Source organism: Gymnogyps californianus, chromosome 2, assembly GCF_018139145.2.
Source record: "Gymnogyps californianus isolate 813 chromosome 2, ASM1813914v2, whole genome shotgun sequence".
NCBI lineage: Eukaryota > Metazoa > Chordata > Aves > Accipitriformes > Cathartidae > Gymnogyps > Gymnogyps californianus.
In genome coordinates, this window is record NC_059472.1 from 157,478,325 (window position 1) to 157,505,917 (window position 27,593).

General features: G+C 37.0%; 1 protein-coding gene across 1 annotated transcript in view; it reads left to right on the forward strand.

Annotated features, from left to right (window-relative positions):
• PTPRN2 (protein tyrosine phosphatase receptor type N2) overlaps positions 1-27,593 on the forward strand; it is a 599,582-nt gene that overhangs the window by 164,001 nt on the left and 407,988 nt on the right. Inside the window, exons 4-6 of the mRNA XM_050890935.1 lie at positions 2,951-3,068; positions 7,999-8,161; positions 21,948-22,422. Of these exons, the coding sequence (XP_050746892.1) occupies positions 2,951-3,068; positions 7,999-8,161; positions 21,948-22,422 (756 nt within the window). The remainder of the gene's footprint in view (positions 1-2,950; positions 3,069-7,998; positions 8,162-21,947; positions 22,423-27,593) is intronic.

Here is a 27,593-nt window from a genome sequence, read left to right on the forward strand (position 1 = left end):
TCATATGCTCCTTCTCAACCTTGATTTCGATTGCAACTGTCAGTGTGGCACTATGCTTCTTGAATGTGCTGTTTTATTGAGCTCAGTGTGTGGGAGAGGTTTTTTGGAAACTGAAACAATGCTGGAAAATGATTGGCATAAGGTTAGCTTTCGACACGTTGCAGTTCCTGAGATAGTTGCATAAGAAACAGCAATATTAAGTTATTGACAAGGGGATTTTTGAATTAGTTAAAATTTACATTTTTCATCCATGTCTTATTCTAACTCTTATGTGAGTTAGAAGTGCTAGGAGATACAGTTGAGAGGGTATGTTCCCTTAAGTCTAGTTTCTTAAGCTCTGTAACAAGTATTCTGTTTTTCTTTCATATATTTACTCTCCTTTAATGCCACAGTTGTGTTCTTTTACAGTATTAAGGATGGTATATTTGTACTGGTTTAAAATGCATTAGGAGAAAATGTTAGAATAGTGCTACAGGAGAAAGAAAATACACTGAAGTTAACAAAAGATACACCATTATCATGACCAGTGAGAACTGGGATTGCAATGGTTTCTTTTGCTCTTTTACCAAAAACATTGTTTTGTGGAGGCGTAAAAACATAACTGACTATTGACCCCTCTGTCTGCAGCCATATATATTACTCAGGATTGAGAGAGACGAATTTCCTGTCTGTATGCAAGTACCGCAGATGAACTCTTCTTGCTTTAATTTGAACAAAACTCTTCAGAGTAATTCTGTGTATTTTGCTTCAAAGTTTATGCTATTTATTGTGTGTTCTTTAGCCTTTAACAGGGCTAGTATTGCCTTAGAGTTACAAAGTGAAACTGTAGTGATTTTGGATACATAGTTCATAAATTAGTAGTTTTATGGCTATGCTAATTATTTTAATATACATGTATTTTAGCTGAACTTTTTTTGTTGCACATTCTTCTAAACTTGAATGTTGTCTTAGTTTTTTCTCCTGCAAGAATTTATAAAACAAACACAAATGTGTAGCGCTAGGCAACAGAGAAGTAAACTCAAACAAACATGTATATACAAAAACTTTAATGTAAAAATTATTTTAATAACACTACACCAAAATAATCATAGGTGCATAGTGACTCATTTTTGTGTGTTCACATAAGAACATGCTCTGAGCAGCCTTAGATTGAGATTTGTGAAATTATTTGAATCCGTCTACTTACACGGCACATTTGAAAAGGTGAGATTTGCATTTGAAAAGGATGAATCAGAATTAAAATAGATTAGATAGAGATAGAGATTCTTCCCCCTCCCAAGGGTCTGGAGTCATTTACTGTAGCCATTAACACCTAACATGATTTCAGGTGAAGTGTTTCCTCAATAAACTTGAGTAACATTTTTATTTAAGAAAAGGAGAAAGAAGGAAAAAAAGCGGAGTGTCAGAGAGCTTTTTTGTTTGTTAAAGCCTTCACGCATACTTACATTCGTTCTAGATTGTTTATTATTATTTTCATTAATGAAAAAAAAAAATGAAGTTTGGGATGCAGTCCACCTAAATCTTACCCAAATGGGAGCTTTATTTCCTAAAACTTGTCTAAATCCCGGACAACACAGCTTGAATACTTCCTAGCCCTGTCCAATCTTATACCCAACTTCTTTAAGTATCTCCTCCTTAGGCTGAAAATTTGATAAATATAAAAGTAATTTTTACTTCTGCGTACTCAGAACTGACTCCTTTGGCAGAATGGACAAATCTCCTATTTAGACTTCTTTATTAATTCTGGGCTTAAGTAAACAGACAATGAACTCCACCTCAATACAGTGGAAAAATCTGAATAATACAGCCCCTTTTTTTTAATAGCCCACTGGATAAAGCACTCATCCAAGGAGCGAGATGGCCAAGTTCTGGGTTCTGCTGAGACTGATGATGCTTTAGCTGCATCCTAGGAGACTGCCTATATCAACAAATCTGACGTTGACTGCAAATGGTGATGAAGTTTATAATGTGTGTATGAAATAGGGATTGAACCAGAAATCCCCTTTCCAAGGCTGATTCTAACAACAAGATATGTCCCCTTCCATCTGGTGCTAGAGAGGATTTTTCTTTAGGTGGTTTCTTACAGGAAGATATTAGCAGGATAACCATATCTGGAACTTCTATCAAAATTCTTTTGAGGGTTTTGTGGTGTTTTACTGCGCATGGCGTAAAAGCAGAAATTCTCTTCAATTATATGATATTTAGTTATTAGATAATTACAGATAATTGCATGGGCAAGTTCTATGAACTAAAGTGTTACCGAAACATATAAAATCTACAAATTGGGTAAGAACTGTATTTGGAGTTATATCATTATTTCAAGTATAATTACCATGAGATTGACAGTGCATGCAATTAATGAATAATCACTGGAATTTGCCTTCATAGTTGCACTTCCCCCTTGTTGTAGAGTTCTTTGTCACAGCATTTAAGTATAAAGATAACATAAATTGACCTCCACAAGTGTTACACTAAAACTCAAAATACTTATTTCCACTGCAGTACTAGCTTCTTAATGTTCTAAAAGCGTAGTTTCATGGAGAAAACAGAGAAGGGACAGTGTGCTGTGAATGGGGAAGAAGTGAAGCAACCTTTCAATAGATACCAGCTAGTGAGTTAACTCTTTTCTATAGCTGTCCAAAGTAACCCTTTTTTATCTATTAAAGCTAGTTTGTAACTAGCTAAAATTCTGCTAAGAGTAAAGTCTTTCAAAATCTCCTCACATCATCTACTGTCTTCCTTCCATTGTAAGGAAAGTTTGATTAACAAAATTTCATACAGAAGAGAAGAATCTGTAGCTCACTCTTGGATTCCAATTGAACAAAGCTTCTTTTTTGGTTTTTTTTTTTTAATATTGTTTATATAGGACACATTTTTGCCAAACTTTCAAGTTATTAAATAGTGGTTTTGCTTCTTTTTTTGTTTGTTTGTTTGTTTCATTATTTATCAGGTTTTACCTGGCAAGATGATTATACACAGCATGTTATTGGTCAGGAACTCTCAACCATTCACAAAATCCACAACAAGCGCCCTGATATATTTGCATCTGAAGGATCTGACACAGGAAGGTAAGTCTTCAATGGTGTTTTTGCCTGGTAGGTTTTTGGGAGGGTTTGCAAATGATAAGAAATAGGTTGGCACTGAAGCTGAGTTAAACACATCGCCAAAACCACTATCTATATGATAAAGGGAAACCAGTTGTACAACAGCACTGAAAACACCAGTAGGAAAACAGCAGACAGAATGAATGAAAACCCTCAACCCTGTTCTTCTGATTATTATCAAGTTATGAAAATATGCCTTCTATTGTTAATTTAGGTGTCAGAATTCAAAACATCAGGTCTTTTATTCAGTTTATGCAGTGTCTAGTGTCAGTCCAGCCAGCTCTACTTACGACTGGCTTAAAAAAGCAGATTTGTACAGTAGCTCATCCACAGGAGCATTTTATTCTGGAATAAGCTAACAAAAAGAAGTATTGAATGACATTCTGAGCAACTAATTATATTTTCAAACTCGTATTCTTCCAAAACATAGCTGTAATTGATTCAAAGTCCATAGATTCTCACCTTTAGTTGCAAAATTTGTCCAGGAAGGAGAGATTCATGCAAGTTCCCATGACAGAAAACAATGCTGGGACATTTCTATCTATTCTTTGCATTATAGAAGCCATTTTCCTCAAGGCTTGAAAGATGTTGGGAGGTGACTTAGCGGTTATTGGTGGCAAGAGACACAACATCTATAGTTCTGTAGAGTGATATGGATGTAGGACCTGCAATTATATCATCTTCATATACAGATACACATATAAATATACTCTTTTACCTGGTCTATTCTATCCTACAGGCTTTTAAGTGCAACCCAACCACTCAAACCCCAGAAGGAAATTTTAAAATGCATAAAATTTTAGGAATGTTAAAAATGGTAAATTTTGATTTCTCCTACACGATTTTAAGAAATGCAATCTCAAAATTAGTGAAATTGAAAGAAAGTGCTTTTTGTTAGAAAACTTTCTTCATAGTGGGACAAAGCTTGAGCTTCTGGCCTTGATGGGCAAGATATTGAATGTTGGACTTTAGATCTTCATATACCGCAGTATGTGGCTTGCATATACTGCAGAACCATTTCTTTTCTAGATTGCTCTTTTGTGGAAATAAAAATGCTGTGTGATTGATACTGCCCAGTGGCTTCAGATGTGTTTTCCTCAGTTTGTTTTGATTTAATGCATAGAATTTGACCCTGTATTTCACATATTTGCTGATTCAAAAACATTCCTTAAAATCACAGCAACATACATTTCAGGAGTGCAGTAAGATAGAAACTTAACTTCTAAAGAAGATACTGATCTATAGATTATCATAAAGGTGATAACAACATGTGGTTGAATCCATAAACGTGTTTTCACTGCTTAGATACGCAAAATGCCATTACTGTATGGATCACTCTCTACATGGTATCAGAAATGATTTTGAATATCTTCTGGGGGATTTTTTTTTAAGAGTGTATCTAAAACTTTTATTCGTGAGAGTAATGTAAAATAGGCCAGATTTCCAAGAGATCAAGACTGTATTCTGCAGTGTTCCAGATTCATAGTTATTTAAAAATAAAACGTATAAGAAGATATAAGAAATAATTTAGTTTTTAGACTGAGAACAGATGATCACTTTTAGGAGTTCCTGTTGTGATCAGATCTGAGCTGTTTTGCATCTTTAACTAGAACTATATGTTAAAAAAAATAACCCATTTTATGTATTGACACTTTAGGAACATCAGAATTTCAAATGTGTTCCACTTATAGCAGTTCCTATTGTGGATAGATTTTCTGAAGTTACCAAGCTGTGCTTCTGAAAGCATTATCTTATGTGCCAACAGTTTAAAGCATTAATTGATTTTTCTGGTTGTCCATTTGCAATATATTCTGTAGGTCAGAGAACAGTAGGAACTTTTTCTCTGGCGTCTTGTAGATTCTGATCGAGTTTGCTATATGCTCAGTGTGCTCAATGCGCTTCCTAAAATCTTATCAGATAATAATTAAATAATTAAAAAAGCAACCTAGTGTAGGTATCTAATTATCAAAGAAACATTATGGCAGGAAGACCTTTTATTAAGGGTAACGTGTAATAAGACAATATGAAGTCATACTAATGAGTCATTAATCCCCACAGAGCTAGAGAGAGAAAGAAAATAGACTCAGACACTTGAAAGGTAAATTGACTTAGGCTAAATTAGTGCGTATGAAATCTGATGAAGCAGAAGACATGGATTTCATCTTAAAAAAAATGCTGAAACTGGGAGCTTGATTTCAAGATGAAAGTTCTTTCTTTGGTGGCTAACTGGGGTGTACGTGGTATTTCCTGGGCCCTTATTAAATTTCAAAAAAACCCCACTCTTGAAAGAGGATCCAAGATAAAGGAAAAAAGTCCGTTCTGCACACAGGGAATAAATGTCAGTTGTGTTCATTGGTGCAATTAGGCAAAACCACAAACGTTTCCAGCAAACCTCAATGTATGAAATGGGGTATAGCATTATTTCTATAATAAAACCATCATTAAGTCAGTAATAAGATTCTCACAGCATATAAAAGGGAGAAACTTTATTCTAAAAAGGGTGGTATCTATTAATTGAGAACATTCTAGAAATATCTGAGGTGCAGTGATTTAGATATTTTCACACAAAAGCTTCTAAAGCGTTGGTTTTTGTAAGAAATATATAATTATTTCTGTGGATAAATAATTATATACGTTATTGTCTTTATACCATAAAGTTCATTGTATGCAAAGTCCTTTTTCAGAACAAATTAAAACTGAAAATACTTCCAAACAAGTGTGCAACAAGAACTCAGCTGACAGTCATTTCTCCTGCTCACCAGGTGCTTTTATACATTTGTCTTTCATCCATTTTCCAGTATCACTTTGTCAAATTTAGAAGAAATACTTTAATTCAGTTGCAATAATAGCTCATTTAATGCATTTTACTTTCTGTGTTAACGAGGTGAACAACAGTGATATACTGGTGAACTACAAAAATTTTTAAAAATCTTTGAGATGTATTAATAGGATTTTATTAAAGTTGTCTTCAAATGAAATGTAATGTTTTGTTAGACTTTTACATTTTAGTTGTTTAAAAGTTTATACATAAAATATTACATCTAATGTGGAATTTAAACATAATTTGAGTGCAATTACTGTCTCCATAAGAAAAATGAGAAATCTTAGACCCCAAATTTTGCTTCTACCACCAGTGTGAGTGATTATATACTGTAAATAATGGCCTGAAAAGCTAACCTAAAAACTGTCTTTTAAGCATTCTGTTCCCATTAGCTCCAGTGGAAATCCTCGGGGCAGAATTTGCTCTAGTATTTCCATTTTCCCTTTCTTTTCAAAGTTAGTGAAGAAAGGAGAAGATAGGTGTTGGAATTAATTGATGAATGAAAGATGAGTGTTTGAAGCTGGGATACTTTCTATGATGAGAGCCTCTTTGGATTAGTTCATCTCTGTTGAAGCAGAAAGCATACTGCCCAGCTCTTTCTAAAACTGCAGAACAGTTTTAGTCTGGATTTAAGTTGAAAAGGAGGTGGGTAATGTTACCTGTATGTCCACCCTCCATCATAAGGCAGAATTTAGAGCTCTGGAATGAGAGAAAAATACGAACAGCGTGAGGAGGAAGCAAGACTCACGGTGAATTATATCAAGATCGCTATAGTGCTCTGTGCAGTAAACCTTCGTTTTCCTAGAGTTTGTGTGCCTGATGGGTAGCTGGTTGTTGAGGTGGAGGGTTTTTGTGGTACTTCAAAGTGAGCAACCCTGTGAGCACTATTGGTTGCAATGCCACCACAGTAAATTAGATTATTAATTACATTTATTGGTATTAAATTAGTTGAGACACGCATTTGATACCTCTGTGAGCACGGAAGGAAGTCTGTTACTTTGTGCATAAAGTAATGTAATTAAACCCAAGATTTGCAAAATTACATAATGGTACTCTCTCAAGCTGTGCCCCTGCATAAGCACCATGACATGGGCTGGTAAAATAAAATTTTGCTTACAGTGGTGCAGAGATGTTGAAAGTCAAATGATGCCTCATCTCCCTGAGCTGGAAAGCTCTTCCACCTGGAATTGTTCTTCACTGAAGAAGTGTGTGGGCATGTGGGTAGGAAATGGTGACACCAAAAAGGTGATTTCCGTCAAAACAAAGTGTCACTCACAGGGAAGGAAGCAGACTGGGAACCCTCTCTCCGCTGTCTTGCACAAGGAATGAAATAGTTACTGATGTTGACATTTAAATTATCATCATTGACATGTTGTTGAGATAGATGAGGAGAGCCAGTAATAATTCAGATTCATTGCACACAACACTCTGAATCCCATATAAACACCTCTACAGTGCTGCTGTTTGATCATATTTTAGCTTTTCTTTGCGAACATCACCAAGATCTGTCTAAATCAGTCAGAAAACACCACTATTCTGTGAATCCCAGGCACATGAGAAGATCAGAAGAGATACTTGTTCCATCTCATTATTCCCTTTTTAAGCCTTTTGCTGGAGCTGACTTGCTCAGTTATTTCTGCACATCCAGTAGTCTCGCTATATTCTGTAAATAGGTGCAGGGCCAAATTGATGTTGAATCTCATCATCATCCAGCAATTTTTTAAAATCTTTGAACCACCTCATATTTCTTTGGAGTGCAATTTAATCATGCATATTTTCTTTTTACAGGTATTTTCTTTTCTTCCAAATATGGCTTTGCCTTGATGTAGGCATTTTGTTTGATTTACTGTTGGATCATTAACTTTGATTCATGCAATAAATTGTTAATAGTGCAAGATTTTTTGACTGCTTTTGCTGAAACATTGAATTTTCTATACTTTTGGGGTTGCAGTTTTTGAGTGACTTTTTTGTTATGTATGGAACTAAATTCAGTGGTTTGCAGTGCCTTTTTAGTTGGGCACTTTGTATCTTGTACAGGCTGGTAACTTTCTTTTCCTTGTTTTTGCTGTGCAGGACTTTGGGACAGAATGCAGATAATGAAAGAAATTATGATCTGGAAAATGACGTGAACTTGGCCAAGTCTCTTCAGCAATATCTTAAATATCTCGGTATTGTCTCCCAGTCTGCAGCTACAAAATTGTATCCGGGGAAGACGAATGACAAAGCTTCTGTCAAGGTATTATTTTTAACGTGGTTCTTACATTCTGTGATTTTGGTTTCCTTCTTCTCTGAATTCTCCTTATTTTTCAGTTTTCCCTTCTGTCTCAAGAGCAGACATTGTTTCTTACTGCCTCCTCCAATTGATTATCATAACTACACTAACCCAGTTCTCTCCAAATGAGCTGAGTGAGCTTCAGCATTGTAAACAATAGAGCTCTTCTAATCTGGAGCATTTTATCTTAATTATGGATGGATTGTATGTGAGGAAGGAGGAAGAGTGGGGTAAAGGTGGTAACATCTTCACTGGCTGATCTGAAACCCTTCTTACAGCATCTGAACTGCTCCTCTCCAAAAAGCTGGCTGAAATACCCTGGGAATTCTTGCTGGTGTTTATGGTGCTTAGAGTACAAAGAATGTAATCTTTGAGCAGATTTTGATAATGGATCTGATGAATTGTGCCTCAACATTTCCTACTTCTTATTGATCATAAAGGAAGCCTATTGTGACCAGTTAAGGTTCATATGTATACATTATAAATAGACAGATAGCTAGGAAGATAAATCAGAACCATTAGATCTTGAGTATTGACTACGTTAAAAAAACACACAAATGCCTATTTGAGAACTAAGACAATTTTTTTCTTTCCTAGAGAAAATCTGTCTCACTCTAAGATGGAGCTTGATAAACTTATAAAAATGATTGGATGAAGGGGTTGCATATGACCGGCCCTTATAGCCTTATATCTTTTGCTCAAAAAATGTGTTTACCCAAAGCACTCTATTATTTTAAAGAAATAGGCTGCTATTATAGCGATCCTTTCAAAAAAATTGGTATGTGCTATTTGCATGCATACAGTGTAAATGCAACAACCTTAGCTAAAAAATGTACTGAAGTTTTAGGAAAAAAATCAGGCGAAGAAAATATAGTGTCAAAGCCAAACTGCTAGTTTTTTCCAGGAACTAACTTAGAGACACAGAACTACTGCAGTGTATCTGCAACAGCAACTCCCAACAACAGTATCAGTTGTATCAACTATTTAGTCATGGTATAACTGAAATGTTGTTATTCTTGTCAGAAGCCGCAAGTTTCCAATATCACTGATTGGCATATATAACACTTATGATTTATGGCATATGTCATTAGGTGTTCATCTGGGGTAAGAGAAACTTGCAGGCAGCGGCAAGGCAGCTTTGGGGATGGATGAGTGACCATCTTCGTGGTACTTTTCCCCCTCTCTCTACTCATGGGCGCTGACTGCAGTGAGGATGCCATGCTTTGAATTACTAGCTTTCAGAGACAGGAAAACTTGCTCAAGAAGTATTTCAGTGGGTCTGGTGCTGTCATGCAAGTTCATAAATAATCCATATGCCTGAGACCTTCTGTGGGGAAGCCTGCTGTGATAACACCACCCACCAACCTTATCGAGTGTTGCCATGGAGATGGGTACTCTGAAGCCTGGGGGAGTGGGATAAAGAGGAGAAAATCTGGAAATGAAGCACGTATAGGAGCAAACTGTACGCTTCTATTTACTAAGAAGCATTTTAAAACAATAGATATAGAGTCAGATGTGTTACCTATAATTTAAAATTAAAAAAAAAAAAGGAAAATTATCTTAAAAATTAGTAATCAGTCATGAATTTTAAATGATCCTGGAATTGTTTCCCTGTCCTCTGCAAATCAAATACAACTGCTCTTCTTTAAAAACAAAGAAGAGGGACACTGTATTTCTACCTTGATTCATTGGGTCATTAATGGAATGTTTAAACAAAAGAGAAACCAGGATTTTTGCTACTCCAGGAGGCAGAAAAAAACATAAAATTTATCCATTTGAAAAGAGTAGGAAGGAAAGTAACTGCAAGAGCTGCATTTGATATGGTCATACCACTTGAAATTGAAAATGCTATCTTATGAACTTTAATTGCATGCTTCAACAAAATCTTGGTACCTTATTTTTGTATTTCATATCTGGATAAATTATAAACCTATATTAAATAATTGTAGCAAGATCTTATCTTTTTAACTTTCTGCACTTTTCTGATTAAAAATAAGGGTGTGAGAGAGGTACTTTACCCTACTTAAACTTAGAACTGCAGCTTTTGGGCCTTTGCCCCTCTTAAAAATAATTTTCTTTCAAGTATATATTTGCCTCTGTCACTTCCTTCTTGCTGTTGGGGAGTAGGAGATGTAAGACTACTCTGGTTGCTTTGATACCTTACCTGCTATGAAGTATAGCTGAATCTTGCAGAATTTTCATGCTTCTAGGCAGACTTCCTGAGTGGATTCTGATTTGTTTCAAAACTGTCGTCAGAGGACTCTGGCCAAGAGTAAAACAAAGGAAGAAAAAAGGCAAAGAGGCTTTAAAATATTTGTTATACTCCAAAAGTGTTATTTAGTGTCTTAACATAAATATTTTTAATCAAACTGGTTTAGAAACTTTTGGTCTTTAGTTTTCCCACTATCTTCCACATGTATAATCAGAATAAAACTACAGAGCTTCAAGCATTACCAAGTAGACAGCACACATACAGTTATGCATAAAGTTGTAAAATAAGACACAGCAAAACCTGAAACAGGTAACTCTTCCTATTTCCCTTGTTCAAACAACTGTCAGCTTGAGGCTTGATATAACAGTGACAGAAATAACACTATTAAACTTAAATCATGTGATGGACCAAAATTCCTATAATGTCTACCATTTATTGCAAGAACTTCTTTGAGTGATTTTTCAAGCACTTGAAGTTCATCACTAACTTAGAATTTTTTCTCAGTATTTAGATGGTATTTACTGCAGGCTGTAATCTAACCAGTTGATAATGACTCTGCCAGTGGATAAATAGCAGTAAATCAGAAGATTTGGTGGGTCTGTTTCCTGAGGATTACAATTGTAAAGAAGATTTCACTTTAGTTCAGCTGAAAAGAGTTGTTCAGAAAATGGGCACTTGGTGGCATTTGTTACTTAAGCATTAGCTAATGGGTTTTTGTGTTTGGGGTTTTTTTTCCCCACTTGGGCTTAATGAAGGTTTTACCATTCACAAAATGCTGCATTATCAGTCTTTGTGATTCCTTTCTACCAAACCTGGACTTAGTATGGAATATAACATATAGCCAGGCACATACAAATAATGAGAAAGCTTGGTTTATCATATCTACTGAGGCAAGAAATGCAGAGGCTCCAAATAATGTGTGAATTCCCCTGCTCTTCTCCCCTCCAGTTAGAATAAACCCCTCTCATAGAAAAAAACCCAAACGAAAACCCAAACCCAAACCCGAACCCTGAAAAAACCACTACACTGTTGACATTCCTACAGAAACTGAGAAGCAGAATTTGGTTGGGTTCGAAGGGACAGCACATAGCTGATATTACTAAAGCTAGTCAGCTGTAAAAGGAGAGCTTGCTTGCTTTGCTGCTGATGGCAGCCCTGCTGGTGAGCTCTGCGTGAGCATTTGCATGGCAGGGGCATGTGGGAAGCCTTGAGGAAATCTTTAAATAAAGGAGGTGGAAAAAGAAAAAAATATCTATGTCCACAGCGGCTCTTACAACAAAGCAAAAAAGAGAGGCAGCAAAAATGATCTGTATGGAAACAAATACTCCTGTTGTCTACTTTTCACCAGCCGTTAGCCAAGGCAGTGAGGAATGATCTTACATTACAGTTTTTTACAAAGTCCAAATGCCTGAAGTTGAATAGTTACAGCAGATTTCAATTATACTGCTTTCATCTGACCGAGAATAATTTTTTGGTCAGCACAGAAAGAGAAAAGATTTGAAATGTGATCCAAATGTACTTAAAAATCTCAAAATCAGAAGAAAATAAAAATAACTCACCTGGAACTGCTTTTTTTCCCCTTGAACTAGCTACCATTTTTAGCTGGAACTGCTTGCTTTTTCTTGAACTAGCTATCGTTTTTACATATTCTCTTGCCTTCTGGTAGCCTGACTTGTGAATTTTTTAATGCCTCAAGCTGGCAAAAATGCACTGCTTTGGTAACATAGCACGGCACTGGGCTCATTTCAGACGCAGTGGCTACAGCACACGGCGATCACGTCCACCACACCACATGGCGGGGCACTCTCTTCTTCACTTTTCCCATCTCCCAGCTCCGCTCTGGGACTGGACGCTCCATCGGCTCCTCCGGGAAACCTTCCGGACAGGCTAAAGGAATAAGGAAGTTGCCCACTACACTTGTGCTAGTGCTGCATTTCTTGTTGCAGGGGTCTCTGTTTTGTGATTTAGGTTTTATGGCTAGAAGATTCATGTAATTGCTCTTATTCCTTCCCCCTGACTTGGCCTCTGAGGTCTTCAGACATGGGTCCTACCTGCTGCTAAGGTCTTCCTCAGGCTGGTGTGTCATTCAGGCCCTAGTGTGTAGTATAGGGAGAAAGAGAAAATTATCTCAGAGTCCTCAGGGAGTTTCATTCATTTTCTGCAGTTTCTGTTTCTTTGGTTGTTAATTACATACATTCATTTTCATGGTAGACTTTATGTACAAATATTGTGATTGCAGAAATCTCCCAGTCTTAGGTATTCTTATAAATTTTAAAGCAAAGAGTTTGGGAAAAAACAGAATCTTTACATCAAAGAAGTCTCTAATAAAGTTAAAGGCCTTTGCAGAATCATGAAGGGAACAAGAAACAGGTAAAGTGACTGGTTAGTGGCAGAGAGGTATGGCTGGTTGTTAGATCAGCAGTACAGTGGCGCTGAAAGGGGAGAAGGCGCAAATAAAAACTGTTGTGGCAGAATCAGTTTGCTGGAATCTAGAAGGGTACGAAGGTTAGACAAGGCATTTGGTAAAGCTTATATTTTAGTCCTCGGTACAAGAGGGAACCTTCCACCTATTTTCCCCTTTCAGATTCAGGGAAGAGTACTCATATCTTTGCTGGGTTGAAAATCAATTGTTTGATGCTTTGCAATTGATCTCCTGAAAGAACTAGGATGTGTGATAATTATTAAGAAGGATTATTATTTATTTTAGAAAATCTGAGTGCACAAGTTCTCAAAGATGTACTCTGAACTTATCTGCAAATAATAATTACTGTGATTAACTAGTAAGAAATTACACAGTCATTGCTCGTTTTAATCTGGAGCTTTAATTCAAAAAAGCAGGATCCTTATTTATCTAACACTGATTAAAACACAGTACTGAATGAAGATCATCAGAAACTGATCTGATGGCTGACTGCTGAAAAGTCAAAAACCTTTCTGCAAGGTATACATTTAAACTCTGCTTATATAAATGTAAAATTTAATATTTCATATATGTGGGATTATTTATAAGTAAGAAAAATGTAATTCACCCTGTGCATAAACATCTTCATAAAAATATCAGGAATAATTGATAAAGGAGTGTCTCCTTGAAGCTACAGAATTGCCTGTCTATCGGCATATCTATACAACAACCATTAGAGTAATAGCTGAACGTCTCACAAGCGTTGATGTATTTATTTACTTAATGCCATTACAAAGTAGGGAAGAACTAATACCCCTGCTTCACAGACAGATTAGATAGCTTTTCTGAGGTCATGCAATAATTTTTTCGGTAGAGTGTAGACTAAAAGTTAAGCCTCAAATCCCAGAAAAGTATTTCATCTTTTGGATCATTCTCCCCTCCATGGCTCTTTTCAGTAAAATAGAAACATTAAGGTCCTTTTAAAAAAAACCAAAACCAAAACAACCCCAAAACCCAACGAACAAATAAAACCCCATAAGCACTGGAGTAGAATTCATTTGACCAAATACAGATGTTTGTATTGGTGCAAGTCAGGCTAAACTCATTTTTTCATCAGTGGAGAGAACAAAGGAATTTCCAAGCTGTGATCCATCCATTCTAATTTAAATATATAAAATAATACATTCTAAATTCTGTCCTGTTGGCCATCCGGCATGAATCTGGTGTAGATAGCAATTTTTTCTGGGAGGACTGGTACCCATACATTTGAAGATCTAACAGAATCATGGTTACAAAACCTAGTAAAATTACAACCAGGTTGTCTGTGGCATAAATACACAGTCTGGTGATCTAATGTGACCTGTGATTTAATTTTTTAATTAATAATTTGGCAAGTGAAGATTCTAGTGCTAGTATCATGCTCTTCAAGTCTTAAACCTAACACCTACCTTTACCTACAACCTATCAGTTTATGTATGATGTAGTGACACTATTTCCATGTCTAACATAGAAATCATAATTTCCCTTATCACACAACTATCTTGTAAAGATTAATTATTTGTACAATGATTTGAAGATATGAGTGCTGTAGAAATGATATTATAAATGAAGTGTGTCAAGTCTGGAGGCTTATTTAAAAGGGCAGTTAATTAATTTCTAGTAATTCCCAGATGGAACATAGATTGATAGTTTTAAAATCTCAAATACTGGCTGGACAATAAGATTTGCTTCTTTTTCAGATCCCTCCCCACCCATTCAAAATCAACTCTTTTTTGCAAATATCATGTGTTTAGAGTTTTTGTTTCTGTCATTTCTCCTGCAAGCTTGTTATTTCTCTTGCAAGTATTTGCTCACTGTATTTCTGTGCACTGGGCTTAGTAAATAGAACATGATGGAGCTGGTACAAATTTTAAAGTGTATTCCATATTTATTTTCAGATCATACTCATGAAATGAGAGGGTAGAGTTCACAAAAATTTAAACTTATTTTATCTAATCTCTGGGTGAGTGTGCTGGTGTATACATTTCAGGACAGTGCAACAACATATTTTTTTTATGAGGGGAAAAAACCTCACCTTACCTCAAGCAGTTGTCCAGCAAATGGTTGGTTGCTTTCAGTGGAGTCGTAAAGCAATGTTGTAGACATGGATCCTGCAGATCTCTATTCACTTGCATTTCTTTGGGTAAAAGTATTCTCTAGATTCATATGTTAGAGTTATAAATATATTGAATTGGTGCTAATGTGCTCGACTTTTGGCAGATGAAGATCTTCGTGTTTCTATGTAAGTCATCTTTAGATAATGAGTTAGCTCAATATACCAGCATATGCCTACAGAAAATGTGTTTAAACATCATTCACTGAAACCTTAAGTAACAGACTTATTGACATATGAGCAAACTGTTCTCAGACAGGGGAAGGTGATATACCCTGGGATATCTATCAGCACTGATCGCCATGCTGCACAATTTCTACCATCCGCTGGGGGCTGACTGGCACTTTTTGGTTCCTATTGGTAACGTTAGGGAGCTTCTGAATGTGGTAGCCTGACAGAGGTAAAGCTGCCTCAGGTATGTGTCCCCATGTCTAGCCAGTAACCAGGTGGAGCAGGTACTGCCCATAGGCACCACGGGACCGACGGTCTGACTCCAGTTATTGGCACTCAGACAACCATACACACACACACACACACACAGAATAGAGCTTCTCACCCAGAAGAATAGTTAGAAATGGAGTTTATTGAGAAGACAGGACAGACTGTGGTGATCAAACACAAGGCATGGTCAGACAAGTCTACTGGCCAGCCTGATTACATGTTACCAGTCCCTTTTACTCCCTTTTCCTGCAAAACAGCAGGAAACCATAGCTGTTCCCCAATCCACCTTGATCCTCCTTCTCTGTTCCTTTCTCTAAACATCCCATAATATGCCTTGTACAACAACAAGGTGCTCTTCTTGGCATCCTATAAGGAGTCCCACACCCCTGTAGGCACTAACGCCTTCAATCTGCAGGGTGATCCAGAGAGCTTCTCCCATCGACCCATCCGGTGGGTGGCACTCCTGGACATCGTGGCTGATGGCTCGCTGTGACGGCCCGGGGAGGAGCCGGGGCAGGGGCCCCTTGGCATTGATCGGCTTATTGGGTTCATCCACCTGTCATTTTTCTCTCCACACATTTCATCCTTTATGTGTGGAGACAAGCCAGGTTATCATGTAACCCGATGTGTAAAATTAACAATTTTTTTTGTGATGAGTGCCGAGGAAAGACCATCCAGCACTCCTTCTACACGAAAGGAAACTTTTTTTTAACCCATAGGATGGAGATTTGTCAGAAACAGAGAGAACAACCAGCAGTTAGTTATGAAGACTAAAGCTAGTGAGTTCCTCAGTAAGTAGTACAAGAAACAACAGCTAACAATAAAAATTATTCATGCACGAGAGTCTGTTGGAGAAGGTTAAAGGGTAGGCATGCAGCTAAGATCATGCCAAAGTAGATCAAGAATGGCTGGGAACATTTGAGACTTAAAAGTGGGTTTCTTAAATAGTAACTTATACATGAAAGAAGCCAATGTATTTATCCTCTCTTTTTTCTTTTGTTTTGGAGGGTTGTTTTGTTTAAGACTGGTAGAATATGCTGCTCACAATCAAATCTCTGTCAACTGAAATTACAGCAGTGTAGCATATTGAAGGGTATACAGTCAGACGCTAGACAATCCTGTTACTCTGCAGTTTCACAACCAGAATTAGGAAGCAAAGTCATCACCAGTTTTGATCAAAGGAGACTCTGAGGACTCCTTTTGCTTGATCAAGCTTTTGACACTGCAAACTACAGGGTGTTAATTAACAATCTTTGCCATCTTTACTTCTCTGATGTAGTTCTTAAATGGTTTCAAAGCCATTGAAATTCTCAGAAAGAAAATAGGAGATAGTTACAGAAAATTATTAGTGAAATAGTAGGTCAGATGAGATGACTGTAATGGTGCCTGTTGCCTTAAGCCTGTGAATCTGTCAAAAGACCATGGCCTGATGCCATGCCATCACTACAGGAAGCACTGGTTTGGCCTCTACTAGTTTCTGGATTCTGAATTACCTTCCAAGTTCTTGGTTTTTATACAGTGACTTCTTGCATGGTGTAATATCATTGTCTGTAGTAAGTGAAAAAGTCATTATCAGCTGGTAGAAAAGGCTTTTGCTCCACTGTTGCTCAGAAAATTAAATTCTTTCATTGGTTTTACCTATTATTTTCAGACAAACCTAACACTGAATGTGGTGCAGAGTGTGTAACATCATGTCTACAACACAGCGAGGCTTGTAAAGTGGAGTTCCCTCCTTTCAGCTAGCTTGAGCCTAGCTGGAAGCCTGCTAAGATATCCTCCTGACAGTGCAGCATGGTATGGGAACAGCAGCTCACCAGCTGAAAGAATTAAGGCTTTGTTAGCATAGGACGGCTACTTTAGCTGTGATGCTCTAAGGACACAGCTGTACTGCTACTCAGCTCCATCCCAGGGACTTTTGCACTGTAATCTGCTCCACGACACCCATTTGGCCCTCAGGTTTCATTGTTGGCTGGATTTCTCTCAAAGTAAAGATAAATTGAGGTGTACAAATTAACAGCCCACACTTCGATCTAGCAATCAGGCAGTGCCACTTGTGCTCCTGTTTAGTTAGGAGTTCACATGGGTACATGTATTTCCCATGTAGTGAGTTTACATGAGGGGAGTGTGTGTGGGTTGCAAAATATCTAGACTGCTTCTGGTAGAAAAAGCTAAACCTCTTTCACTCCACACAGTGACTTAAAGTATGAGATCATTTCATTTTTGGTAGCCTTTGGAAACTTTTATTTTATCCCACCACTAGGGAGGGAGGGCCTGGTTCCAGTGTTTGTTGTGGGTTTATTTTCTAATTTCAGAGAGCATACTGCCACTATCACAAATAGGCACAGTAAATTAAGTATTGTAGGTGGAATCATGGTCCAACCAAATATAGGTGGTAGCAAACATGAATTAATATCCGAAAATGCATCAAACAGAAAAAGCTAAACAAAATTGAGGGAGGAAGATTTCTTCTTTATGCATTCCTAAGGGATTTTTTGTTAGCTCTATATGCCTTCAAGATTTAACAAATATATCCTCAAGAAAGGAAGTATTTTGTCATAAATTTAATTTCATTCTTTATGCACTTGGGTGAAACATTCAAATCAATCTGCCCCTTAGTGGATAAATTGAACAGCATTTGTCTGTGCCTTGGGCTGTATGTATCTAATCCTGCCCCCTTTTTTAATTCTTTTTTTTTAAACAAAACATGTAGTCCATAGACTATTGCACAGTGCATCTGCACGGTGTAATTTAATGTGCCCTTCTGTGAACTTTCATGCAGAAAATGTCAGTTACTTACATACCTAAACCATACAAGACATTGCCCTAACAATTCCATCTTCAGAAAGGTTAGTGTGTGGGGTTTTTTGATAATGTGTGAATTATTGAGATAGCTTATTTGAAAGGTGGTGAAGGAGAGGAAAATCCTGTGCAGATGGAGAAATAAGATTGTTTTTTAAACTGAGTTTTTTAGCAATTCAGAGTACTTTTTAAAGATGTTGTATCAGTGACATGAGATAATTGAATAGTATCTCACCTATTAAAAAAAAAATTGTTCCTGATAGTAATAGGGACTTGTATTCTAAACCTATTCAGTATAAACCATCTATATGGTAACTATTCTGTCTTAGTTCCACACATTTCATTTAATATTTGTCTTTTTTTTTTTGCTATTACTGGCAGTACTTTATATAAATCCAGTTTACTCAATACAGAAACTAATTTTCTTTTTAAAATTTTCCTGCTTCCCATTTCCCTCTGCTTCTCCGTAATGTTAGCAGCTTCTCCAAAGTCACCAACAAGGGAATTTACAGATTCTTCTTTTCACTGATCATGGATTATGCCATTTAACTTTGAAGTAGAGTCAAACTAGCAATATCCATGTTCAGGAGGTTAGACTGCAAAAACACTTCAAATAAGATTATCACAGTGCTCTGCAATTGTTATTAATAACTTAAGATATAAATTGTCAGTGGATTCTAAACTACATGTAACAGCTATTTTTCTCCTATCTTTTTCTGTAAAAACTAGATGTTTTTTCCCATGCCACTTAGACAAGCCCATAGTCTAGGGTTGTATTTATCTGTGCTGCAATTTTACTTGGATTTCACCTTGCATATTTCAGTTGGCACATATACTTTTGGTGCTGTGTTTTGTTTGAGATGGGGGCGGTGAGGAAGGGGATTTTTTCTCCTCTAAGTTGAGGATCATCATACAACTGTGAGACCCCTTTAATTAAGTCGGACTAAGCTACATCAGGTGGGCTGGTATCTGAGTGCACTGTGAAGACAGCTGAGCTGTCGGTGCTGTACTTTAATTAGAACTTTTAATATTTCATCCCTTACTACCAAAGTGTGACCTGTCAAGCTGCTGAGAGGCTGCCTCTTCTTGATAGAGGTGCAGCTCTGAGCCCAGGACTGGCACTTACATATATACAATTTGTGTACAATCACTTGGTGGTTTTGTTGTGTTTTTGTTCTGGATGTGCTTGTTGCCTGCAAGAGCAGGAAGTCACACATCTGTTAATGTTAAAGGATATTTGGACTTGTTAAATAGCCCATCAAAAGCCAGCCCACATCTCCTGACCCTGATCTTTCACAAGTGGTTTGAGAATGTCTAGCAGTTTTGCTCCCCCTAGGACTTGATTTGTTAGTAAAGCTTTAGAGGCAGAAGAGGCAGCTGGGTATAGGACAGAGATCCAAATTAGGGTATACTTACACAAGCTAGACTGAGCTGACTTAATGTCTTTCCGTGGTTGAACGGGGAATGTCCTCTCTCCCCCGTCATGTTTCTCCCTTTGCCAGCTCCCTGTTCTTCCTTCCCTTGTCCCCAGAAGGTCCTCCAAAAGGCAGCAAGGTAGGGAGTACAGGGCTGGGAAAGGCAGATGGCAGTTTATGTGAATTCTCTGTAAACTACTTGGTGTGTCTGGGACTGCTTTGTGTCATTCTCTGCAGCTCCTTCTAGGGAGTGAGTATCGTTAGGGAGTTAATTACCCCATCCAAAGACCCGTTGACATTGAGAGATAAATACATACAACTAGTAGTTTTTCACATCTAGGATTTGCTATTAAGTATGTAAACAGCATTCAACTTGTATCTTGATAACTGGCTCCCCTCTTGGTGTTGATCAGAGCGGTGCATACCCTGCAGCTGGTGCACTGAACCGGAGCTACATTGCTGTTGTTTGATACAGTTCCCAGGGGACATGAAAATATTTCATACGCAAAGCTGCTTGATCTCTAGCTCTATATTCTTTGACACTGTCTTACTCTACCCCAATTTCTTGGCATTAACAAAACACGTTTCTATGTTAAAGATGACCTGCAGAAGTCAAAAGCCTTGCATTGGTGGATCACAAGCCAAAGAAGCCAAAGTGCCTTTTTTTCTGTAATAAAGTTGTATAAGCCATAAATCTACAAATCATGATATGGAATCATGGGATGAACCTCTTCAATTGTTTCTCAAGGGGAGGATAACCCTCTTGGAAAGCAAGGGTTCTGAATATATATTATAGAATTAACTGACTGTTATCAGAAGAAATAAAATTGTTCCGATGGAGAGCAAAATTATTGTCCACAAATAAAGAACTAGATAAAATCTAAAAGTTTTTATTCATCTCTGGAATAGCTTATCAGCCTTACTTATTTTGCCTTTACAAAGTCCATTAGGAAATACATAAATAATGATTTTTCTGGCCGAATTCTACTAATTGCTCTCCTCTGGGGCGTATAGTCTCTGCACTCTATATGTATTTTGCAGCTCTTTCTGTGATCCACTATAATTTATAGCAGTGAGAGTTGAAATAATCCCTGCCTGAGGTTTCCCACCTTGTAATGTACTTTGTATGACAGTTTAATGAAGAAACCACAGCTGAGAAGCAGGACCCATTCTTCAACACACATACAGTATGGGATGCAAGTACAGCAAAGTGTTCTGAAGGAATTATAAACAAAGAATCTAATTGGAATAATTATGAATATAAGCAAACCTCTCAGTTCAAATTTGTATTTAGCAGGGAGTGAAGGAAAATTATTTTTGAAATTATTTAGGAGGGTGAAACTGGTTTGTTAAAAATAAAAAGTCCTGCCTTCAGGTTGTGATCATAAAAAAAAGTATCTAGGATTAAATTATAGTAAATGTAATACCAATTAATGAGTTTATTGTTTCATGTGCTGGGTAGAGACTTAAAGTACTTAAGGGGAATTTAGAATTTGTCCTCAAAACTAAATTTCATCATCAACAAAAAAAAAGGTCAATGAAAACAATAGATGTTGTCTTGCAATGCTAGATCACCATCTGGTGCATCCTTGAAAATCTGAAACTGAAAATAGAAAACTCTAGTGCCAGCCCACCTTTCCACTTTTTTCCCCAGTACTTTTTTAATGAAAACGTGGTTTTAGCTTGACTGAAACATTTTTTACATTCTTGTTTAATTTGCTGAGTTGTTTTACCTGAAAATAATAAATGAATTAAAGACCAGTTAAAGGCTGTTTTTACATTTCTTTATACTGTCAGAGGACATATTGATTAGAGATTTAATTTAGTGAAAAAAAAAAAGATTTCATTTAAAATAGAACAAAATATTTCGTATATACAAAAGAATTGTTTCACTTTCTTGATGTTCTTTAAAAAATGACATTTTTTATTTGACTTGCTGGTTTTTGGTAAGTAACCTGAAAAAAAAGTTATTCTCACAAGTCTAGTAAAAACTAAAGGGAAAGTGTCTTTACTAAATTTTCTTTGTCCGACTGAATACAAATACTGCATACATAGTTAACATAAATTTTGAATTGTATCATTCAATATCTTTCTCTCGCTTTTAAATAATTTAATAAACTCTTTTACAAAATTTGTACCAAAGTGATACTGCCTCTTTAAAGCAAACTTACCAGTTTGTGGTTTGCAATCTACATATGCATTACAGATTTTCATTATTGTTTTCCTGGTTGGTAAAACACTAAGGGTTATGCCTTTGATTCCTGCATAACGATAATCATTACAAAGCAATAATGACCCAGTCCTTTTTTTCCACCTTCTACTCTCTCTAGAGCTCCATCTATAAGGATCCTATCAGGTACTACATGATGCAAAAACCCAAAGAAAGAGCACCTCCTTTGGCCCATGCATTAACATCCTATCAACAGCACGCTGAAAATCTCCATGGGAGGACCTTCAACCAGCCTCAGCCAGACAAGTTCTCGCCGGAGTCAGAAATGGGGCTTGACCAAAAAACGCTGATGGCTGCACTGCATACGTACGTCACTCAGAACTTGTCAGCCCAAAGCGATGATAGAAGCTCTCACAGCAGGACTAAAGGGTCCCACATTTATGCTGATAGAGTCTACTCTTCGCAAGTCAGTCCTTTTGATGGAACTTTTGCCAAAGGAAAAGCAGCAGATTTCAAAATGAAGAAGCTGTTGCAGCCAAGACCTGCGTCTGGAGTGCTGGGGCCAACCCCTGAGATCCTGAATCATAAATCTGCTTCCCAGGATGAGCCAAAGGACCCTCTGAGTGTAGTGGATGGTAAAGTTGCTATCTACTTATTTTAACTTATCTGAAATTTCCCTCGTATTCACTGAGCATTTTTGAGAAAAAAGAAAAAAAGATTAGACATTCTGATATATCTCCTACTGTTGGCATATTTATATCTACCATAATACTCACAGTAATAATGTTCACCATTCTAACTACTCTTTCCCTGCAAACATCTACCCACATTCTTCAGCCCACCTTCCATATGCATGCAGAAATATATGGCACTCAGTAAGACATAGTGTTTATGTAACTCGTTATATTTTCAAAGCATTTTGCAAACACGTAATTATGAGTATATCTTTGCTATCAAATCTGGTTTTATGCATGCATCCCATACTGTATGTAGGTAATACAGAAATGCCTGGGTTTGTTCCATTTCTCTGTATTTAACTAGAAATTCAAGGACCATGGATAAAATTCAAAGTTAGACACAGAAATTACCACTGAGATAAATTCTGGCGCAGAACACAGAGAGGGGAGGAGTCTGTCAATTATGTGGATAGGTGGACACAGAATAATACAAGAAGGTGGGGTTACATCTAGTTTTGGCCGGACATTCTATAACAAACAACCCATTTGCTGGATTTTCATCTTTTTTTGCTAATGCTGTTTAACAATGACCAGATCCTGATTTCCTTTGTACGTGATAGTTTGACAAATATTTAAATGAAGATGGAGTGTAACCTCTCACGGAATGCTGTGATACACTTTAAGCGCTGCTTTGTAAGACAAGATGGGTCTTCACGTCATGGCTGGGGATCAGGTAGAGTTTAGAAAATAACTCTTATTCACTTTACTGTTTCTTTAAACTAATCTAACTATTGATGTTATTCCAGTGATTCAGAATGCCTGAAAGATGAGAGAATTGATCCTCAGCCATTGCCAAGCAGTTACATCTGTTACACTGTAGTCACCACTATCCCAATGGATTTTGGTGATATGTAAGAGGGTTCCTTTGAATCCCTTCTGTAGTTATTATCATCCATAAAGTTTAATGTTCTTTGATTTGTTTTGTTTTTTTTTTAAAAAACGGAACACAGAAATGTCAAAGTTGCAGCAGAGGAAAGATAATGCTTGCAATCTAAAGGATGCTCAGAAGTGAAAGCATTCTTGGTATGGTGCCCAGAGATAATAGGTTTCAAGGAACAAACTATAATGTAAAATCAAATCCAGGTGGCACTGTAAGTCTCTTGCACAGGTTAGACGATTTTGTTGCAGGACTCAAAACAAACTAGGCACATGCTGGTTTCATTATCCTCCAGCTGTTCTACTTCACCTTTCCTGGTAGGAGCCAACCGGGAAAAAAATGCTTAACACTTAGAGGGAATAACATGTTTCACAATTCATTGGGTTGTACTACTTTGACTTCACATACATAATGTGCCCTGTAGGAACTTCTTCCATTGCATTAGCTTTTAAATGTTGCATAGACATAAAATTATGAATCATTTAAGTAGGAAATAATATGGTTTCCTTTGTATTTTTGAGCCACTTAAAAGTCTCATAAAGAAGTGGTGAGAACAGACTCCAGCATATTCGTTGTTTAAAATGCTGTCCATTGGAATGATGATGGTTTGGATTCAGATTTTCCAGGCTGACCGCACAATCTTTCTGCTTTTAACCTTTCTCCAATCTCTCTGGTGCTTCAGGATTTTTGTATGCTTGCGGGTTGTTTCTCTCTCACATTCTCTAAACCACAGAACTGTTCAAAAACTGGAAAGCATGGGGTGCAGTCACATGAGCTCAGTTCTCTGCTGCATCTCATACAGGATTAGACAAAGGAACTTGACTGGGAGAACAATCCAGAAGGTACGGAGCAGATTAGCACTGAGAATTGCTGTAAAACAGTGGCAGGTAAATTAGCTAACAAGTCTCCCTGAGGGAGAAATACAAGAGAAAGAAATGTGGAGCTATTTTTCTATCAGATTTGGAAACTGTTACCTCTAGGAGTAGCATGATGTGTGTGGGTACTGCCTTTGTAGTCACTGTGAAATAGTAGAATCGTTGATCTGTCTTCTGCACCAGCTGTACTTAAAATTTGGCTCAATTTTAAGTGATTTGTTCTAGTCTACTCATTTTTGGTGTATTAAATATTACAGAATACATCTCTCCGTTGCTTTGGAAAGGTCACAAAATTAGTAATTCAGCTGTCTTTTTTTCAAAAAAAATAACAAACTTCCATGTTTATAGAGCAAAGATATTTTTGTACATTCTCTGTCTTGCAAAGCTGTGGTCACCAGTCCATATGGTGCTTAGCTGCTGAGGATAGCTAATATGTGGTCAGTAGGGTGATGGGGTAGAAGAAGACAGACCACCCTATGGGACTGCAAGGAAAGTTACTGCTGCCATACCATTCGGTTGTCAGGCAAGCTGTCTTTGGCAGTTTTGTCAAAGGAGTATGGAGCCTGATTTATACGCTGTACAATAAAAAGCTGCTCTTCCTTGCTAAGCTGCTATTGTTACCTACAAGAGGTAGGAATTCTGCTGGTGAAGCTGATATTAAAAATTACATCATGTAATATATATGTGCCTTTACTGTCATCATGGTACCAAGGCAACTATGAAAGGCAACTTGCCTTCTTCAGTTCAAAAGCTGGAGCTAAGGGAGAAACCTGGTTTGCAGTACAAGCCCTGTGAAACATGGCTGAGAATTGCCGATTCTATCCAGGAGGGTTCAGTGGGAGAGTATAAAGTCTGTGCACAGGTCCACACATGTTCGAATAGATGTGCTGCTTAAGTGATGTGCCATTGCAGTATCCATCTGCTTTTTGGTCTTTCTCCAACAGTATTTTCTGATTTTAATAAATTCATCATAATTTCCTTAAATTACCCAAAGGTGTTTGTAAATAGATGCACTGATATTTATTTGTGTATCAGCCTTATCCAATAATATGCAAATGATATACAAACATGGACAAGTGCCATAACAAGAAGTGGAAACATCCATATTTAACATGGACATGTATTAACATCGTATCAGTAACCTCATGAAGTTAGGAAGGCTCTTTACGTAGACCTTCATTTCACCAGACTGTTACAGACATTTTGGTGACTGTTCCTCCTAGTATACTGAAAACATGATGTTCCTCATACTTACTAGCTTTGGTTATCGCCTTTGGTCCTTGACATTTTAAGTCACACTTGTAGTTGTTCAGTAAAGGTAGCATATAATGGCTAAATTTTACTCACGTTGACACAAGTATTTAGGCGTTCGTTTGATGAACTGTGCCCAGGTGGCATTGACCAGGGCAGGAATAGCAGCATCAGAGGAGCAGGAGGCTCCTCTATAGCAGGTTTATTTAATGAACCAGGAGGACCTGCAGTGAGCCTGTTAGTATTATCTGGAGTAGGGCCTGTGGCCATTCATTTTCTCATGTGATTCCCTGCCCCGTTCCCCCATTTCCACTTCGTTTGAGATTGAGACTGCTTTGTTATTGACTATGAACCTGTAGAAGTGGACTGGAGAGCTAACACTTGGTTAAGATAATAGGTACAGAGAAAAAAAGTTAGTTTGGAAAAAATCAAATGGAATGGAAATGACAAGGCTATATTGACTGCGTGTTGTTGAGTAGCTCAGTAGTTGGTCTTGACAGCTGGCTGTGAAACAACCAAAATAAACAAAAATCTAGTAATGCTACATTAATATAACTCTCTTAATTATATATGTCCTGAAATATAATTATCTTTTAAGATTTGTCTTCAAATATTGATGTAATGTCCAGTGACTAGCTTAAATAAAATTTAACAGGCAAATGCAGATGCAAACTATTTTTCTGAGGCTCAAAACTTGCTTTCAGCTTGGAAACCTCAGGTGGCTGATTTTTCAAATCAGAATTTTGAGCTACATTTGAGTTGAATCTGCTGCTAAATTTGCGTAATTTGAACTAGCTTTTTTTATCATAAATGAATGAACATTGTTTGTACAACTTTTACTCAATGATGCAATTGGTTTTATGCTGTTCCATCTGCTGGAATTTGCTTGAAACATCTCCCTATGCATTTTGCTAAAAACTTCATAGTGTTACTAAACACTTTTTTGAAGTATTTTAAGAATCTTGGTCCCATTTTCAGAAAACAGATAAACTTTCAGGACTCCAGGTAACATTAGCACTGAGTAAACTTGAGAATCTGAGAGTCTAAATTATGAAAAAATAGTGCTACTAAGCATGTAAGTGTTCCTGGTAAGATGTTTCCTAATAGCTTGAAAATCACAGTAACTGAATGACATTCTTCTCAACATGTTATAGCTGGAAAGCAGGGGTTCTAAGTCAAGGGAAAAGAAATGTGGTTTCTGTTCTGAAGTTGAACAAATCAAAAATGCTTCAGAAAAATTGTAGGAAAGTGAGCGAGTGATCCTAAAGCAGTCAGTATCATTTAATAGTTAGGAAATTAACCTGGATTGTGGGAAACTCATGTTCAAGGCTCTAATAAATTGGCTGTTTTGGGCACGTTCTCTCTTCTTTTGCCTAAAATTGAATGTTAATGAATGATGTTTTGTGTGACTTAGAAGCCTTTCATTCTTGACATAGATGTTTTCTAAGACCATTCCACATTTACAAGGGGTTTAGAAATACAGAGATGGATTCATGATCTGCACTAAAAATTATTATGAACATTTGTAAATATTATTCCAGATGATTGCAAAAACCTTCAAAGTCTTTCATAGATTGTTAGCTGCTGCACATTACACATTATTCATATCAATGGATAAATGGCAAAAACTCTTGAAAAAGAAAGTCACTGAAGTCATCACAGTTTTCATTCTTTTGTAGATGCACTGATGCCAGGTAATCAAACAGTGTTCCAAGAACACTTTTTCCTACTGTGATGTGCCTTGCAATGTGTCTTTATACATTTAGTTGAAAGTTTTTAGTTTTGAATTGGAACTGACATATATTCTGTCTTTTCTTTGCTGACTTTATTAGCTCTGCTTCAATAATTTAGGTTTTTCTGTCAGGTTATTGTCCGGTAGTTCTATAAAACATAAGAACAGAAATGATACCGAAGCAGACACAAGGCTTCTGCAGTAATATGCCAGTGCTGGTATTTCCTACAGCTTAATTTCCTGCATTGCTGCTATGTGTAACATCTTCTCCAAATGGCCATCTTCCAGGTAGCTGCTGTGCTTCTTGAAAAAGTTTCTTGAACTCAGTTTGATC